The 18778-nt window shown below is 45.7% G+C and overlaps 1 protein-coding gene across 1 annotated transcript; it reads left to right on the top strand.

The window, feature by feature from the left end:
• Positions 1-4885: 4885 nt before the first annotated feature.
• On the top strand, positions 4886-18499 carry LOC308047152 (phospholipase A2-like; the record flags this gene model as incomplete). The annotated part of the gene is made up of 4 exons (XM_080355441.1): positions 4886-4928; positions 8139-8304; positions 14317-14423; positions 18336-18499. The coding sequence occupies 4 exons, from the start codon at positions 4886-4888 to the stop codon at positions 18497-18499; spliced, it is 480 nt and encodes a 159-aa protein (XP_080211567.1).
• Between the last annotated feature and the right edge of the window lie 279 nt (positions 18500-18778).

Genomic DNA, 18778 nt, shown 5'->3' with positions numbered 1-18778 from the left:
CATGGCTTGTGTCTCCTCTTCCCATGACTTGGGAAGGGATATGTGGAGGGATATAACTCTGGGTTTTGTGTGTTATGAACAGAGTTTGAATGGTAACAGATCCTCACAAGGGCTGGAGGCAGCCAGGAGGAGGGAAAGGAGCCCCCTGCAGTGGTGTAACTCTTCCCTAGCACAATGTTTACCTCACATCCAGCAGTGCTAATAAGGAAAAAGCTGCTGCTCCATCAGCACCTCAGATCTACCCCCTGCTTCAACTATCCATCATTTCCTTTATCCTGGGCATAGGACTCGTGTCATCTCTGCCTGCCTTCCTTCCAGCACCCTTATATGTGCAGACCATGAGGTAAAATCTTTCATGGCAGGACAACAAGCAAGTGTGTAGCAGGGGAACATTTTATGTAGAAACAACTTCAGAGGAGAAGGTCCCCCACAGTCAGCTCAGGACACAGCATCTTCTGAGACTGTGCTGGAAGGAAACTATGACAGCAAAAGCCTGAGAGAAGTGACCTTACTTCTTCATCACCTGGGATTTATGTGCATGACTCACTATAGACAAAAAGTAGGCACTGACTTTGAGAGGGTGCTGCATGCTAGAGCCATCCAGCTTCACTATCCAGAAACGCCACCATCGAGATGTGCAGCAGTGAAGTTCAAGGAGAGTCCTGCATCTGGGCAGGAACAACCCCAGGTTCCAGTATAGGTTGGGAAATCACATATTAGAGAGCAGTGTAGGGGAAAGGGACCTGGGGGTCCTGGTGGACAACAGGATGACCATGAGCCAGCACTGTGCCCTTGTGGCCAGGAAGGTCAATGGCATCCTGGGGTGTATTAGAAGGGGGGTGGTTAGTATATCGAGAGAGGTCCTCCTTCCCCTCTACTCCGCCCTGGTGAGACCACATCTGGAATATTGTGTCCAGTTCTGGGCCCCTCAGTTCCAGAAGGACAGGGAACTGCTGGAGAGAGTCCAGCGCAGGGCAACAAAGATGATTAAGGGAGTGGAGCATCTCGCTTATGAGGAAAGGCTGAGGGAGCTGGGTCTCTTTAGTTTGGAGAAGAGGAGACTGAGGGGTGACCTTATTAATATTTATAAATATATAAAGGGTGAGTGCCATGAGGATGGAGCCAGGCTCTTCTTGGTGGCAAACAATGATAAGAAAAGGGGTAATGGGATCAAGCTGGAACACAAGAGGTTCCACTTAAATTTGAGAAGAAACTTCTTCTCAGTGAGGGTGACTGAGCACTGGAACAGGCTGCCCAGGGGGGTTGTGGAGTCTCCTTCTCTGGAGACATTCAAAACCCGCCTGGACATGTTCCTGTGCGACCTCACCTAGGCGCTCCTGCTCCAGCAGGGGGATTGGACTAGATGATCTTTTGAGGTCCCTTCCAATCCCAAACATACTGTGATACTGTGTGAGATGCCTACTGGACACCCTCAAACCAGGAGCCACTTTTAAAACTTTCTTTCAAGGCTGAGTTACAAACTGGAAACAATAATAATAATGTTGTCTTTTCTCATGAAAGTTCAACTAGGCTGTATCATCACTAAAGCACAGACAGACCTTCCGTGCAAGATGATATCAAATAAGACTGTTTACTTATGTTGCTATATTAACTCTATTACTCCTCTAACTGGTTATGTCACCACAAATCATGTGGCAGTCTTAGATTTTTTTTTCCCTGTGGACAGGTAGTGTAGAATTTGTTTCTGTTTAGAACGCATTTTCTCTCCTAACTCCCAGTACTCAAACTGTCATTCTGTATCCATGAGTCTCTTTAGTCATCTTCCTATAAACCATTCAGGGGGGGCAGTTCCTTTAGGGAACGTCTAATGCCCATGCAAGAAAGTTTCCCCTGCTCCTCACAGGAAAACCCTTTGGCCTGGGCAGCAAAAGCATAACTGAACCCACTGGTGCTGAGCAGAGACCTCTTCGTCTGGTTAGGGATGACAGCCACAGAGATGGCTGGGTATTTCATTTGAGGAAGTACAGCCTCTATGGGATAAAGGACAGCCCAGCTTCTGCAAGAATATCTGACATCTTTAACCTCATTGGGTAAACATTGTTAAAAACTGTGAAGTCCTTATAAATTCTTCTCTCTTTCAACCAAAGACTTTTACTTAGTAGTGTCTTTCAACAACATGAAGCCACAGAGCATGAAGTTGTATCATTCCTGAGGGCCCGCTGCTTTGGTGGTGCAAACCAAGGGAACTCTGTTTACAACAGAGCTGGTTCATCTGAAGAAATAGCCCTCCAACTGTACAGATTGATTGCCCCACACAAGTGACATAAGGCTCAAAGTAAGTTTATTGCATGTGTAGTTTCAAACAGCTGGTGGTCTGTATAGCTGATTTTGCTGAAACAATGTCTAACACCCTTGTGTGCTGTGTCTTGCTACCAGTGAGAAATGAAGCTCAAGCAGGTAATGTGCAAAACGCACATAAGGGAGTGGGATCGGGGAATTAATTTCGCTTCCCTGAACAGCAATAAAAATGCCCTCATGATACCAGTGCACTTGCCATAATGTAGTAACACCACAATTAGCACTTAATGCAATTTAAAAAATATGCTGATTTAGGCAACAGTAATCAGCAACTGCACAGATAAATAGCAAACTTGACCAGACAGCAGTTTGAAACAATCATAAGTAAACAATACATTAATTTTGCTTTCCATTTTAAGGTTGAATTTGGACTTCCCGCCCTGATATCCCGCGGAAGTCTTCTTCAAACACTGCAGATAAATTTGGGTATCAAATGAGTCTGTATTTCTTTATTTTGTACTTATTGCTGAATGTGGGGCCAAAAAACCAACCTATTTTGGGGGGTTAGGGGGCTGTGAGAAAGAGAATAAGAGAATTAACTTGTGGTCTGGAAATTTATAATGCCTTTTTTGATCAGGTTTGTAATTCGGGAAGGCTTTGGAAGAACAATGTAGGTTCCTAAACCCAAATGACTCTGATAAATCCAAGTTATAGAGTAGACACTTTTGGCACCTGAAGGCAGTTCCCTGGGCTTAGGCACCCCATGAATCCCATAAAGCATCTGCAGAGGTTCCTCACACCTTCCCCTTGGTCCTCACTTAAGAATGGGGCCCCCCAGGTATGGGGCCCCATCAGGGATGGAGCTTTCTTGAGCAGGATGTCTTGTCCAGCCAGGCCCTACACGGTGCTTCAAAGCCTAATGACTTCTTTGCACTTCCCATTTTGAGGACCTGCATCCATAGAGCCCTCAAATACAGCGCACTTGCCCTTCAGCATCCTCCTTCCGCAAAGTTATATTCTTTAGGTTAAATATTAGCCAACGAGGGCTCACATATATAGGATTTGGCATTATTACTTGAGTAAATATATAAATACTGAAGGGAGTTTCTGAGGAAGGGGGTGTAAACTGTGCAGCTCCTCCTGGCCCCCTCAGATGTGTCAGAGGAGCAGGGGCTCACTTCCCCCTCTCCCACTGCCAGCACACAGCCCATCACATGGACGGAGATGGGCAGGGAATCTCAGGCTCACTGTTGTCATGAGATTTACCCAAGCCTGCCGTATTGTTTGCCATGTATCAAAGGCACCCGATACATATCACATCTTGAAAACATGCCCAGCAAAGAGTGCCAGCTGCTGTGGTAGGGCTGGTCTCAGCAGAAGGCAGCCCCGTAAATGACTTTTGATTCGAGTATCAATATTTGGCAAGCAAATATTTAAAACCATGCCATTAAGAAGGGAAGCACAGCTTTACCATGGGAAACTCAGGCCAGGAGCACTGCTGAGAAGGGCCCAGGCTGTGCAGAGGAAGAGGCAAACAGCCTTCTTCCCCTCCTCTCCCTCCCAGCAGAGCAGCTGGCCCTGCCCTCTGTGCCCACGCCAGAGAAGGGGGAGACGCTTAGACCCCAACAAGGCAGATATCTGGCTGCTATACCAAGCAAGGCAGAAGTTTTAAGGCCGTGAAGGGCTGGATGAAGCTGTTTCAACCCTGAAGGCAAACCAGCCATGGTCATCCCTCCCACTTGACTTGCCCGCTACACCAGACAAGCAGAGGTTGTGTGATGGGGAGGCCACCTGGCCAACCTGGCTGCCTGGTGTGACCAGGGCATGGCTGGCCCCAGAGGACTGTCCCCAGCTGCTGATATGTTGCAGTAACTCACATATTGGTGCGTTTTCAGGAAATTAATTGGTCTTGGTCAGGTGCAGCAGCAGGCTGAGAAGGTATTTTTCCTTCAGGAGTGGCACAGAATTAGCTCTGTTGGTCTGTTTATAATTAGATACTTGCATCTAACAGTATTCTTTCTGTTGGATTTTTATAGTTTTGTCTCTTCTTTTTTAAACATGAAAAATAATCAGTCTCAAAATAATATAATTTTTTTAAAAATTACCCTGGAAAGAGTGATCTATAAAAAGAGAAAATCCTTGCCAAGTGGATGCCACAGCAACAAGCCCAAGCCGCAGAAAGCCTGGTTTCAGGCTTCCCTTTTCCACAGCTACTCAGAGGTTAACCAGGGTCTGTAAGCAAACAGCTTAAAGAAGGAGCCCAGCTTAGTGCCTGGGTGTCTCGGGCTGTCTCCGGGGCCACCAGCCTAATGCCCTTCCAGCAGCCCCTCCCTCCCAAAGGCGATGCTGGGCAAACAGAGCCACCCCTCACCCTCTCCCCGAGCAGCAAGGAGCCAGCTGTGGGGACAGTCTGGACCCCGGCTGGGGCTCAGGGAGGTGGCAGAAGAGGGTGTTTCACTTCAGACGGGCACAGAGCCATGTCTATATAAACCCTGGAGCAGCAGCAACTCAGAGGACTGTTAAGCACACCCAGACCTCAGCTCATTTGGAAACGCGGCAAAGTGCTGCTGGCCGTCCCGGCGGCTGAACCTCCGGCGGTGTAGAGGAGCACAGGAGTGACCTGCCCATGGGCTCTCGCCTGCTGCTGATGCTGATGCTGCTTCAGGGAGGTGAGTACCACCTCTGGGTCCCTCTCGCTCCCCGTGCCTCCCCTCATACCGGGACAGCCTCCCCCCCATGCCATCAGCTTTGCCTGCTTCTCAGCAGGCACCTTGGTGGGGTTTGGCCAACTGAGAAAAAAAAAAAGGGTTGCTTGACTCTTTTCAACCTTACAGTGAGGGGCTGTGTAAGTAATTGAGCTGCCTGCTCGCTTTGCTTCCCTGGTGGTTTACATAGCTGGGGCTGTATAAACATGGGTCTTTTTCTTTTAGGCTAGTTCTTTGTGTCTTTTCTGCTCCAAAGTTGCTGGCGTCTGTGTTTCTTCAAAGAAAGACCCTCTTTTTATACCACTGACTGTGGCATAAGCAGTTTTTAATTCATCTGAATTTAAATTCACTTTTAAAAGCCTGTTTAAAGAAGCCATAAGTGTCTGCTAACATAAAGCCCCTACACACAGGGGCAACACGACACTAAATTGACAGGTCTGAGGTTGTATCTGCAGTACAGCTTTAAAATGAAACCCCAAACCTTGCCTTAATCTACAGCAAAGGCTGCCTGTTTAAGCAGGAAATAGAAAGTGTAAGCTGTCAGACCCACCTCCACTCACCTCCCTGCAGGTATGTTCTCTGCTAAGATGTCCCATCAGTAGTAAAACTAATGACTGGACATGCTCCAAATGAGAGATGTGGCTAAGTGCTATCGAGGCTTAGATTTTTTCAAGGTTTTCCCAGCTGCGTTGGCTTGTCTGCCTAGCACAGAAAAGGCAATTTCAGTTCACAGTCAAGTTATTAGCTGTGTACCTGAATATTGAAACATACTTGGCTGGAGGTGACCTCTCAGCTGCAATGACCCACCACTGGCTCAAAACCCAGCCAGCTTTCAAGGAATGAAACAGGGACATCAGAGGCTGCCTGGGTGCCCACGTTATTTCAAGCTCTTGCAGAGCACGCAGCCCTAAGCACCGTCATTTGGGCTCAGTTCCCCTTGGGGCTTTCTCTCCGCTTTCATGAGCAACTCTACACTGTAATTACAGTTCCTTGATCCTCAGAGATATCCCCAAGAGAAGAATGGCCTTTCTTCTTTTGGGTGAGGTGCAGTTACCTTACACCAGCCTCAGCTTTTTTCAGCCAGCAGCCAACAGACCAAGTCCAGTGGATCTGGCTTAAGAGGTCAACAAAAGACAGCAAAAAGAAATGCAAGCTGCTCATCAGGAGGCCTGAATGCCTACAAAGAAGATTTTGTCTCCATTGGAACATTTTCAGAGTCTGCAAACTGCAACAGGTTGAAAAAGCATGATTTTTAACCTAAAATCCAGAGCAGCTCACTGCTTGTAATTTCCCATGGGGTGCCTGAGAGCTGAGCCCACTTCTAACTCTGGAGCCCCCACTGTTTAGACAAGGGAAATAGCTCGTCTCTTTAGTCTCAAATAACACCTGTCTAATGTGTTTTTAGCACGAATCCCAAACACTCAAGCAGTGTTTAGGTGAGCAGAGCAGTTACTTTTTCAGGAATGTGCATTTAATCCCTAAGGAATGCTCTGGGAAACATAAGGAGGCTGTGTAAAACCCCATGATGGGACTGCCTGACACACTGACCACAGAGGCAAAAATGGTGGAGGGCAGCACTTGTTCCTGCTGAGAGCTCAGGCTGCAGAGAGGGAGCAAAGCCCTCCCTTGTCCTTCACGGGGAGAAACCCTCCTTGTCCTCAGTGGGAGTTTGGATCAGGCTGGGAGGGTGAGCCAGCCCAGGAGATTCAGGGAGGGACCCAAGCAAGGGGATTAGAGGCAAGATTTAAAAGGAAAGCAACTGTTTTAATAATAGTATTGAGTCCTTGGGTGGTTTAGGGGATTAATTATCTGTGTTTGCACAGCATTTTGAAGAGGTCAAGTGTGCTGCAATAGATGGGGGTAGGCAGCAAAGCAACTTCAGTGGTGGGTTCCCAGCTCCCAGGTGCCACCTCCCCCTCCATCCAACCATGCTGCAAAGTCCCCCCATTTCAGCAGGCTTTTATTTTTGGGGTGCCTCTGCATGGGTGGGATGAGCAGATGAGTTAGGTAGTCAGTCTGAGGGGTTTGATGCTACTGGTGAGCATTTGCCATGCATGATAGAACAGCGCAAAGCACACTTGGTCCTTCACAGTAAACCTGTGTAGTAAATACTCCTATCTGTTGCTATCATTAGCATGATAAGCATCAGTGTTCGCAGCTGAGCATCATAGTGGTTTGAGTATTAAGGGCAGGGTACTCATGGTTTCCATAACAGTTACTGCAAGGTAGAGTCTGTGGTTTTTAAAAAAGTTGAGAATTAACATGTGAAATCACAACACTGTTTAAAAGACTTGTAACTCAAAAAAGTCCAGGCTGACTTGGGTGGCTACCCGCACACTTCAGCTGACACAAAGCTCCTTTTATTTTTTTTTTCCAAATTAATGCAGCCAACTTAATGTTACAGCTTAAATGGAATGTGAAAGCGGAAGTGGATGTAAGTGTTGCCAACACTTTCAAATGCTCAAAAGAAAGCAAATATACATATATCTAGGCTAATGTAGGCACTTGATCCTTGACAAAGAATACCTTATGGGCTCAGGGACTTGTAGCCATCCCTGTATGAAAATTCATAGTACTGTTAGCTCTTTGCCATCTGGAAAATGGGTTAAAATATCGTAAATAGGAGATGAAACTCAGTCAATATAAGACATCTTGGGCAAAATAGAAATTGCTTTTTTCTGTAGAGCCCAGGTTAGGACTGACTGTGTGCTTTTTGTCTGCTATTCCCCGTCCCATTTGGGATCACAGTGTAGCTAGCAAGCTTTCCCAGGTTTGGGAGCTCTGGGGTACAGCAAAGCCCAGCTGGCTCTGCATGGTGCTGGCACAGGCCCTGCAACGCTTAACAGCATGGGCTCCGTGATGTGCAAAAACTGTGCACTCTGCTCCCAGATGCAATATAGCTGCAATCACACACTGGCAGAGCAGAGCTAGTAAGTGTTCCATGAACTGAACTCCCTGAGCATCCACCTCCTGGATAGCCCAGCCCTCAGATAAGGCCCCTGCAGAGTCCCCTTTGTAGGGTGAATGTCTAATAAAGGCTAATTAGACTGTCAAGGCTGCACCCTACCAACCAGTCAGGACCAAAAAAATTTCCCCTTTAAGGATTTTAAGAAAATCAGCATCAGGCATGTTTAATTCATGTCTCTTTGTTTAATCCATGTTCTGTCTTTGTAGTTTGGAAAGATGCTCTAGGAAAATCCCATTCACTGCACACCCGAGGAATCATTGAATTGGCAGGAGCTATATCGTGTGGCACGGGACGGTCTCCCTTGGCATATATTGGCTATGGGTGCTACTGTGGACTGGGAGGACGAGGCTGGCCTAAAGATAAAACAGACTGGTAAGAAGAACCTCAACTATGTGTCCAGAAGCAGTGCAGATTTCCTCCCTGTTTGTACTACCGTGACTCCACAGACTGGTTGCTGCCTTATGGAGAGGCAACTTCTTAGTATATATGAACAGCACTGAGGAATTGTGAGTGCGGACTCACATGTCTCTTGGGGTTTGAAGGAGGGTTTAGCCACTTTCTGGATGAGACCAAAGCTCTTGGCACTTTTTACTATGTGGGGTGGACAGCAAAGGAGAAAGCAGGATATGATTTCCTGAAAGAGCTGCATGTTTATTCATAGAGAGCAAGCCCTGCCTGAATAAAGAGGAGTGATCAAGGTATTTGGAAGATTATTTCATCCAGTTCCTGAAAATCGCAGTGATGGGAATATTATTGTTTAAACTCTGGGAAACAGTACAGATCATTGCAAGGATTAACCAAACCTGTTGCCTTCATTGTCTGTTAGCTCACACTGAACCAAGGAAGAATTCCACCATGGGAGAGCAGGGTGTTATTTCCCCTTTTTGTGTTAGTGGGGAATATCCTGTACTTGTTATTCCCAAGGCTAAGTGCAATGAATCTAGAAGGTGTTGCAATCACAGGTTTCTTTCTTGTACTTTGCAATTAGCATACATGTAAACCTTGAGCATGGAGGACTCTTGTGTGCTCTGAGCCTGTTATTTGCAATCTTGTCTCATTCTAAACCTCAAAGACAGAGCACACAAGTCTGTCTTTTACTACAGTCTACTTTCCTGGTGTTACTGATAAGCAAACACTGAATTTAATTAGGGTGAAGGCACTGTACTGCTCACTGGGAAGGAAACTGAGCTTTCACAGAATCACAGAATCGACTGGGTTGGAAAAGACCTCAGAGATCATCGAGTCCAACCCTTGGTCCAACTCCAGTCCATTTACTAGATCATGGCACTTAGTGCCATGTCCAATCTCAGTTTAAAAACCTCCAGGGACGGTGAGTCCACCACCTCCCTGGGCAGGCCATTCCAATGCCTGACCACTCTCTCTGTAAAGAATTTCTTTCTGATATCCAGCCTAAATTTCCCCTGGCAGAGTTTAAGCCCATGCCCCCTTGTCCTGTTGCTGACTGCCTGGGAGAAGAGACCAATCCCCACCTGGCTATAACTTCCCTTCAGGTAGTTATAGAGAGTGATGAGGTCACCTCTAAGCCTCCTCTTCTCCAGACTAAACAACCCCAGCTCCCTCAGCCTCTCCCCATAGGTCTTGTGTTCAAGTCTCTTCACCAGTCTTGTTGCTCTTCTCTGGACCCAAATTTCCAGAATGCCCAGCTGTTGGAGACATTTCACATTGCTACAAAACCAAACTTTGCTGAATTGATAGGACAGGAAAAGGGAAAAAAAGGAAGATGCAAAGTTAAAGACCAACTCCTCTGTGGGCATGAAGAGCAAGTCTTTAAAACTAGCAGAGTGAGACATTTCACTGCCAATTCCCTCTTGTTCATGTCCCTGTTTTGCACCTATGAAATATTCCATCTATGAAACAGTCAATATGGGACTTACAAATGATGAGTAACTACCTACAAAGTGTAGAGATTTCAGCACAGAGATTTGTTTTATTTTCCAGTATTATCTCTTGACCTGATTATCACCATCTACAACAGCATCTGTAAGGTGGCTATTATTTTTGTTAGCCTTTTACAAGTTCTCATAATCAGGCCTTTAAAGTAAAACATGACTTCACTAATCTGCAGTGCTTCTTTTACCGAAGTGTTCAGTGGAGTCACCTAAAAGCTGTTTTCCACATAGGTTGAGTGACCCTCAAGTTTAAGCCGCTCTGGGAGATGCAAGTGGTCAGCACTTCTGAAAAACAGACAGGGAGAGTAAAATATGGCCATGTGTTTATCATCTAGTGTTTTTGTCACTGTATGATTTCCATGGGACATGGATTTAATCCTCATGGCAGAAAATGGACTCTGCAACTGTAAATGCCTCAAAATACCGGATAGTTTGTAAAACAGAAGCTTGATCCTTTAAGTGCATTCATAATTGTTCTTTAGCTGCAATACTTGGCTGAAAAAAAACCAAAACCAACAAAAAAATCCCCACACACAAAAAACCAGAAATGTTTTAAGTTAGGTTCTCAGCTAGGGAGAATAGGTAATGCCCCACTAGATTTAGCCCTAAAAATTTCCACTTTATTTTTGCTAGAGAAATCTTTTGATATCTGTTTCTGAGAACTACTGCAAAAATCAGTCTGGCTGAGTTCCCCGTGCCTGCCAAAGTGACTGTATTATTTTCCATATTTGCCATTCTAAAAAAGAAATAAGTGGAGTGGCAAAACTAATGGCTGCGAGTGACAAACACTGTTTGAAATTACTCACGTTGACACTTTTAGGTTTGTTACTGAGACCCTTACAAAAGGAGTAATTTTCTTCTGACTAATTCAGTCAATCTGTCTAGACAGGGCTAGAGTGCTTGTAAGCACCTCTCTTTCATAGGAAAAGAAAAGAAGCCATTGAGTGGGTAATCCTTTTATGAGGTTTATTCCACAGACTGACTTTGATGTGGCATTTTCAGTAATTACCTTTTCCTTTTTGTTCTGCTCTCACAGTCCTATCACTTCAAGACATAGTGGTATCTTTTCCGCATAAAGTCAATAGGTTTGTTTCTCCTTCCCCTTTCTTTTCCCCTGGATTGCTGCAGCTCCCATTTATTAAAGCAGGACCTGAAGGCACTCAGCATCTCCCTGAAAATACCGAATGTTGTGAAAGGCAGGGTGGCATACATAGTTCGTCTAAGTCCTGGCAAACTCATAGGGAAGACTAAGATTTCCTCTCAGTTCCTGAGTCAAAGCAAAACAAAAGGACACACAGTGGTGACTGTGCTGTTAACGTGACAAACGCAATGTGACAAATTCTTACCTTAATGACATTTGCTAAACGGCAGGGGTCTGGGCAGAGGATCCTGGCAGGCCAGCTGAGCTGTCTGTAGCCATTAGGGCCATCTAGTAGCCCAGACGTGATGAATATGTTGCTTACTAACTAGAAGACAGAGTTTTATTTGTTTTCCATACCTGTTGATGGGTGCTCTGCCATAGTGTTGGCCAGCTCTGTTTGCGTGGGTCTAACTTAATGTTAGCAGCTTATTAAAAAGCTGGACACCATGCGCTGACCCAGGTGCAGGAAAGGGTATTTGCAGACAGGAGGGGACCATGTGAAGGTGGCAAAGGACAACGATAGGTTTCCTCAGCCTTCACACCCTGGCACTTCTTTCAGCGTGTCCGAAAGAGGTATTTGTAAAATACGAGCCAAAGTCTTCTTGCTTTGTCTTGGTGTAAGCTACATGTCGTCCTGCTACAGTTATGGATATCATCAGGAGGAACTGGGGTAAGGAGAAGCAGAACTGTGCCCGAGAACCTGTGGTCCTGCAGAATTTATGCAATCCCCCTGATTTTGCCAAGCCAGCTAAGGAGCAGTGAGTTCTCACAGCTCGCTAGCACACCTCTCCAGAGCTCATTTACTTGTCCTTGCCTGATTCACAGACTATCTTTTGCCTCCCCCAATATCTGTTCTCACTTCTTCTACCTCTTTTTCTGTTTGTTCCCTCTGTCTCTCCATGAAGAGCAATTTCATTCCCTTGGCACACAGGGTCCTAACTCCTCCCTTTGTCCATCTACCTTCATATTGTTCCTCCTCCCCACACTCCTCCATCACTAACACTAGCGTTACTAATTTGACTACTGATTCACTCTCCAGACCTCACAGACCCTGCTGTTTCCACAGCTGGCACTCTGCCTCAGCTCAGCTTGATTTGTGGCTCTCCACCATGCCCTCTTGTCCCATATACGGGACACCAATGATGGGCCTGCTCTGCAGCTTCAGGTACGTCAGCCAGGATGCCCTGGGCTACAGCAGCTCTTCCAGATGACACACACCCCAGTTGTAGCTCAGTGCCATAGTCCATCTCTGTCATATCTTACGACACATTGCACAAACATTGGAGAAAGTTGAGACTTTCACACCGTCCACAAGCCTGCAATTTCTTCTCTCCTTTCTCTTCCAGCCTCTTCAGGACAAGCTGAGGAGGGAGGCATTACCAGACCAACAAGAAATCTGACTCACGGCCTGTTACTGCCATTGTACCCAACAAAAGCAGCTTGGCTGAATAAACTCTACTCAATTATAGCAATTGCTGTAACTCCTTCTGGGAAAGCTTCAAGCTATGTATAACCCATAGGGCTTATTCCCATCCTGAGGTCCTTTGTGGAGGCAGCATGTAGGGTGACACTAGTCTGCTACTGCTAACTTGTATTTCTAGGTTTCATAATGCAGTGAATAGTTTGGTTGTAATCATCACACAGGTTTCATCTTTGCAAGCCAAGAAAAAAATGGCATCTAGTTTGCAGACTCATCTGTGGGATTAAATTGCTACTTTAACTACTTAATCAGGAGCCCAATGAGTAGGGAAAGCACACTGGACTAAATTCAGCCTGTATGTTATCACAAAGGCTACTTGAAGGCTGAATTTGATCTGACTGGTCTGATTCTGTTTTATCTTTCACATGATTTACCTGATTTAGTTCCAGTCACTCTATTAGAATTTGAGTCACTGGTAGATCTTCTTTGCACTTCAATTTTTTTTTTCCAGGGTTTTATCACACAACTCACCAGCCTCATATCTGTAAACCAATTTCTAAAAGGACAAAATCCTCCTGCAGCAGAAGGTAATGAAGATTGTGATGTTCCTGAGCTCTCAGATAAGGTACTGACAGCTCCTGATGGGTCACCAGAGAAGCCTCACTTCCTGCACAAGGAACCTTTATCCTTCTTATAGGATTGTTTCACTTTTCCAGAGGGATATAACAATGCATCCCAGACTTCTATTGGCTTTTCAGGTACGCTGGCCTCAGGCCTTGAAGCTAACAATCAAGGTCTTCAACTGGATTTAGTAATTCATGGGCAGCCAGCACAGCCATGCTCCCTTTTGATAAGCTCATCAAACTCTTGAAAACATTCCCATCTAAGACTCAAGAACTTCTCTAAAAGCTGTGGGCTCTTCATTTATCCCTAAGATCAGCCTGCCTCAATGCTTCCCACTTAGTAGAGCTGTTTCTCTATAATGTCCCTGTGATCTTTCAGGGGCAGCTTCTGGAAATGCAGATTACTCCTCTCTGGATCCAGCTTCTGACCTTGCATTTTTGCTCAAACACCCTTTTTTATCAGGCAGAGGATGTGCTGAATCTTTTCTTGACATATTTTGAGTCACTAAACTACCAGAATAAAATTCAAGTGTGGTCAGGTTTTCCTATAAATCCAGAAATACTCAATTGTGTAAATTATCTCACTGACTAGTCTGCAGGGTGGATATCGTCAGCTAAGCTAGTCACCCTCAATTCCCTCTATGGTCAATGGAAAGTAATTGCACATTCACATGCAATGTTTTTCACCTATGTTAGCTCTCTTCAGTCTGACAATGTGAACTGTGCCCCAAACATGCCTAAAAGCATTATAGAGAAACGCCTTAAATGTAGATGTTTACATTTAGGGATCTGAAGTTAACTTTGAGGCTGATGGGTTTGTAGCCTCAGAAACTGGATGGGCCAAAGGGCACACGGCAGGTCCAGGTGAACTGAAAAGATGAAGCTGCTTGGTGATGCTGAACAAAGCAAAAACCATCCTGACTCCAAATTCTGAGATTGGTCTAAGCCTAAGCTGATGACCCACAATCATGTACCTCGTAGGAAAATTTCAGCTCCCTTTCTGTGGGGTTACCATGTACTGTCCACACCTGCCTTTCTGAGGGCAAAAGCTTGGAGAAAGAAGCACAATGGTCATGGGAGCAAATAAGGCATTAATGAGGTCCTGAGCCATGTGAGCTTTCATGGAGATGCCAAGATGCTTGGTTCCTCTACAGACAATTTACTGACAGGCTGAGGCAAACATTGCTGCTATGACTGGGGCATGAGTGAAGCACTCCTGGAGTACGTGCAAACACCCCTGAGCAAAACGTGCAGGAGGGTGCCCAAACTTCCCCTTTTATTCTCTCGCAGGTGCTGCCACAGGCACGACTGCTGCTACGACAAGGCAGAGAAGGAAGGCTGCAACCCCAAGGTTCAGCGGTACCAGTGGGAGTGTGAGCAGAACGCTGTGCGGTGTGGTAAGGAAACGCTGGCTCGCGTCGGGTTTGTTTTGCTCCCTCCTCCGCTGGCTAGGCTGACTGAAGAGTTTTGTGGCTCTCAGAGGTAGGTCTGTGTATGCTGAGCTGTTTTTAAAGCTGCTTTAGGGAGCGACTGTTCTCTGAGCTCTCTTCCCATCCCTTGTCAGGAACACTAGGCTTGCCTAGAGTTCTGACCTGGAGCTGGGAGGAATGCTGTAGCCTCAGTATCACTCTTTCCAGGTAATGAGTCCTCTCCAGTCTGAAGCGTGGGAGTGGGGGCCATGGAGCTGACAAATCATCTCTGTTTGGCAAGGATGCAGATGACTCTCTGGAGGCTCTCTGCCCACCCATATTGCCTGTTCCTCACAGTCACCTTCCCACAGCTGTGCAATGGTCTGCAGAGGTGGTCCTCCCCTGGCAGTTTTGGCCCTCCCTCCAGCAGAACTGTTCACTTTTTTACTTACCATATGTAAAAATCCCTGATGGGATTCATCTGAGGGTACTGAGAGCTGGCTGATGTCGTAGCGAGACCTGTCTCCATGATTTTTCAACACTCTTGGGAATATGGAGAGGTGCCAGTTGACTGGAACCTGGAAAACATCCCAATCTTCAAGAAGGACAACCGGGATCTGGGGGTTCTGGTCAATGACAAGTTGAACATGAACCAACAGTGTCCCTGGCATCCAAGAGGGCCACCCATGTCCTGAGGTGCACCAAGCTCAGCATTGCCAGCTGGGCGAGGGAGGTGATTGTCCTGCTCTGCTCTGCACTGGTGCGGCCTCACCTGGAGCACTGTGTGCAGCTCTGGGCGCCACAGGATAAAAAGGATATAAAGCTGCTGGAGAACGTCCAGAAGAGGGCTACAAAGTTGGTGAAGAGTTTGGAGAGGAAACCATATGAGGAGCAGCTAAAGTCACTTGGTTTGTTCAGCCTGGACAGGAGGAGTCTGCGAGGAGACCTCATGGCAGCTACAGCTTCCTCACAAGGGGAGGAGTTGGGGCAGGCGCTGATCTCTTCTCTTTTGTCACCAATGACATAACCCAAGAGAATGGCAGGAAGATGTGCCAGGGGAGGTTCAGGTTGGACATTAGGAAAAGGTTCTTCACCCGGAGGGTGGTGGAGCACTGGAACAGGCTTCCCAGGGAGGTGTCATGGCCCCAAGCCTGACAGTGTTCAAGAAGCAATTGGACAACACTCTCAGACACATGGGGAAAATATGAGGGTTGTCATATGCAAGAATAGGAGTTGGACTCAATGATCCTTGTGGGTCCCTTACAGCTCAGACCATTCTATGATTCGACCATTATGTACGACTAGAGAAGGGCCATGCTGTTATGCATGGCTGCAAGAAAGGTTAATTAGGGCATCATCCTGCATATCTACCTCTGCCCTAGGGCTCCAGCAGGGATTCTGAAGCTTGCAGAACTGAATGCTCCTGAGTGTCGCAGGCATCCAGCGGGTGTAGGCTGTGCTCAGCCCTACAGCTGATACCCAGTCAAGGTCTTGAATTGCACAGTCACAGCCCATCAGTGGCTCGCACCAGTTTGTTTTGACATACACCAGATGACTTGAGTCATAGAATCTGTCACTTCTATTTCTAAGTCTCAAAAATGTCCCTAATGGTAAAATCCATGGTAGAATGCTTGAAAAGTTTGAAAAGAAACATGCGAGAGTAAAACTGTCCCCATAGCATCAAAGCTGCTTGCTGGAACATTAAAAAACTCTTTCTACCTTGTCAGAAGACCATGTTCTACTGGTGTAATCATCAGCCTCTCCAGCAGCTGAAAATGTGTCAGCAGATCCAGGATGTGGCACAACACATCTGCAGTTGCTCTTTTCCAAGTGCCAGAACATCCTATTAAATAGGAAGTGCTGGCAAAGGAATGTGTTGCTTTAACGTATAGCAGCTCTCCCTCCCACTTACCCATATTCCCACAACTGGCTGATATTTTCTGCTAGCTATTTGTATATTCAAAAAGAAATCCTGTTTCATTTTGCTATGAAGTAACAGTCCTAGTTGCTGATTTAAGACGCATTATCGAGTCTATGAGACGTGTGCAAAGTATGTCCCGCGAGAGTGCACAGGGCTGCTGTTGCTGCAACCTGGGTAACAAACATTAGTTAATCAAATGCCATTAATTCCTTAACTGATGTCCAGGCAAGGCCTGAGAAGCATCCACCAACCAGTCTCCACAAGCCCTCAGCAGGCTTTGCTTCCCCTGACATCCCCTGTGGGGACAAACAGTAGAAATGCACTCTGAAGGCAAATTTCCTACCCACAGCAGGTTTTACTGAGGTGCGAAGATATAATGTCTGCTCTCATTCAAACAAAAGAGGTAAAGAATTAGATTTCCAGGCGTGCTTTCCGGGCCTAGGGTAATGATGTCCAGAAACATTAGAAGCAGATCTGCTTGCAGTGTCCTTTCCTTTTTATGCAAGAGGAAGTAAAAGCCTGTTGCCTGGTACTGTACCATAAACACAGATATTTTCAGGTAAATAAAACAGAAACTCATTTTTACCTCAGACTTCTCTTCCTTTCGCAAATGCCGGGCAGTTTTGTTCGTGGAATGAAAAAAAATGGCAAAACCGTATTTTTCAGTTCAGACGTGCCATCACATGTAGGCGAATTCCATTCAATAAATATCTGGAATATAGAAAAGGCCGTAAATTGTGAGTGCTGGTCAAAAAAGAGAATTCTGCTCTAACAGAAATGTCTGCCAAGCCAGACTCTTGTATTCACATTAGACTGACAGTGGTTCACACAGCATAGGAAGGACTCAAGGAGCAGAGGGCAGGGAGAAAACCAGGCAGGACTGGTAGCTAAGAAAAAAATGGACATTGTGCTGAGTCCTCATCAGTGAGACCTGTGAAACACTTTTTACTGGTAAACATGTGATTCTCTTCAGAAAAGCGTAATACATATGGGCTTTTCTTATTCATCAGATACAGGGCTGATCCAGCAAAGTCCAGTGAAATCTGGAAAGATTCCTGTACTCTTTGCAGTTGGTTTTGGAGCTAATCCCATGTCCATCGGCATGAAGTCACACTTTCAACTTTGCCTAGTGCAGTGGTTTGATTTAGATAATCTGTAATAGCAGCCTCAAATAAACAAGGCACTATATTTTGACATAATATTAGCCCAAGGGCTGCATTATAACCGCCAAAGATGGAATAAGGTTTATTAACCCCAAGTCAGTCATTTGCAATGTAGCCACCTGAGCTAGTTGCTTTGATGTTCCTTATAGTCCTTACCTAGTCATGTAGCCATATAATTGTATTATAAATAGTTCCATACATAGAATTTTGATCAGCTTTGTTATCTGATGACTCATAAAAATCAGGTACCTGGCCCTGCTGCGCCATTCCTTGGCTCCTCTGCTGTGATCAGAGAGATGTAAGAGCAACTCACGGAGCACAAGTGAAGGAAGCCCAGTGGATGCTTCTGTGTCCACAAGTTTCCAAATGTCCCTCTGGGAGACTCTTCCTTTCAAAGCAGCATTTTTTTCTTTTAAAATTGGTCTGATGTGCAGAGCGAGGAGTTAAAAGGGAAGTTGACTGACTGAGGGAAAATTGAATGTTTTTAGACCAGGCTAAGCTAAAATAATTTTCTTTTTTATCTTTGGCCACTGCACTAAGTCCCCATTGTTCACACAGCTCTAGAAGTGGGGAGTACTCTGCTTTGTGCAAATTTTTATAAATATTGTCAATTTGCATTTAGCTGCTACTTTCTGATGCTCTTGGTCACTGTTAAGGTCAGACATGTTGGCCTTCCTCCATTCTTCCTTCCATTCCTTCTCCCACAGCCTCTGTTCCCTAAGAGTTGCTTTATCAGGGAATTGTTCCTCTTAAAATTGTTTCTCGCCTTTGTCCAATACAGAATGTCTTATCCTCCACTCACATTTTCTTTTGCAGATAACCTGACAGATCGATGTGAAAAAATGGCATGCCTGTGTGATCAAGAAGCAGCCAGGTGTTGGGGAGCAGCCCCATACAACCCACACTTCATCCTCTGGCCAGACTTTTTATGTGGACAGACTCATCCCACCTGCCATTTCAGATATGGGGGACCAGAATAGTCTTTTTTGGACCTTTCTTCTAACCCTTCAAATCTGAAGGTGCTGGAATAAAATTTTACTTATTTTACCAGAGCTAACACTAGTGTGAGAGAATTTCTATCAGGCCAGGGTTTATGGAGAGGAGATACATTGTAAAACATATGCTGAAATAAGGTTAAGATCCAGCTCTGATCACTGCCTTTGTAGAAACAGAACGTTTGGTCTGCAAGTGCAGTAAGAACACATTACCTGACACCAAATGACTTCTTTGCCTTTTCACATTGCCTGACCTTCAGCTTC

Source organism: Nesoenas mayeri, assembly GCF_963082525.1.
Source record: "Nesoenas mayeri genome assembly, chromosome: 1".
NCBI classification, from domain to species: Eukaryota; Metazoa; Chordata; class Aves; order Columbiformes; family Columbidae; genus Nesoenas; species Nesoenas mayeri.
Note: the sequence above shows the minus strand (reverse complement) of the source record. Positions and strands in the feature narration are given on the sequence as shown.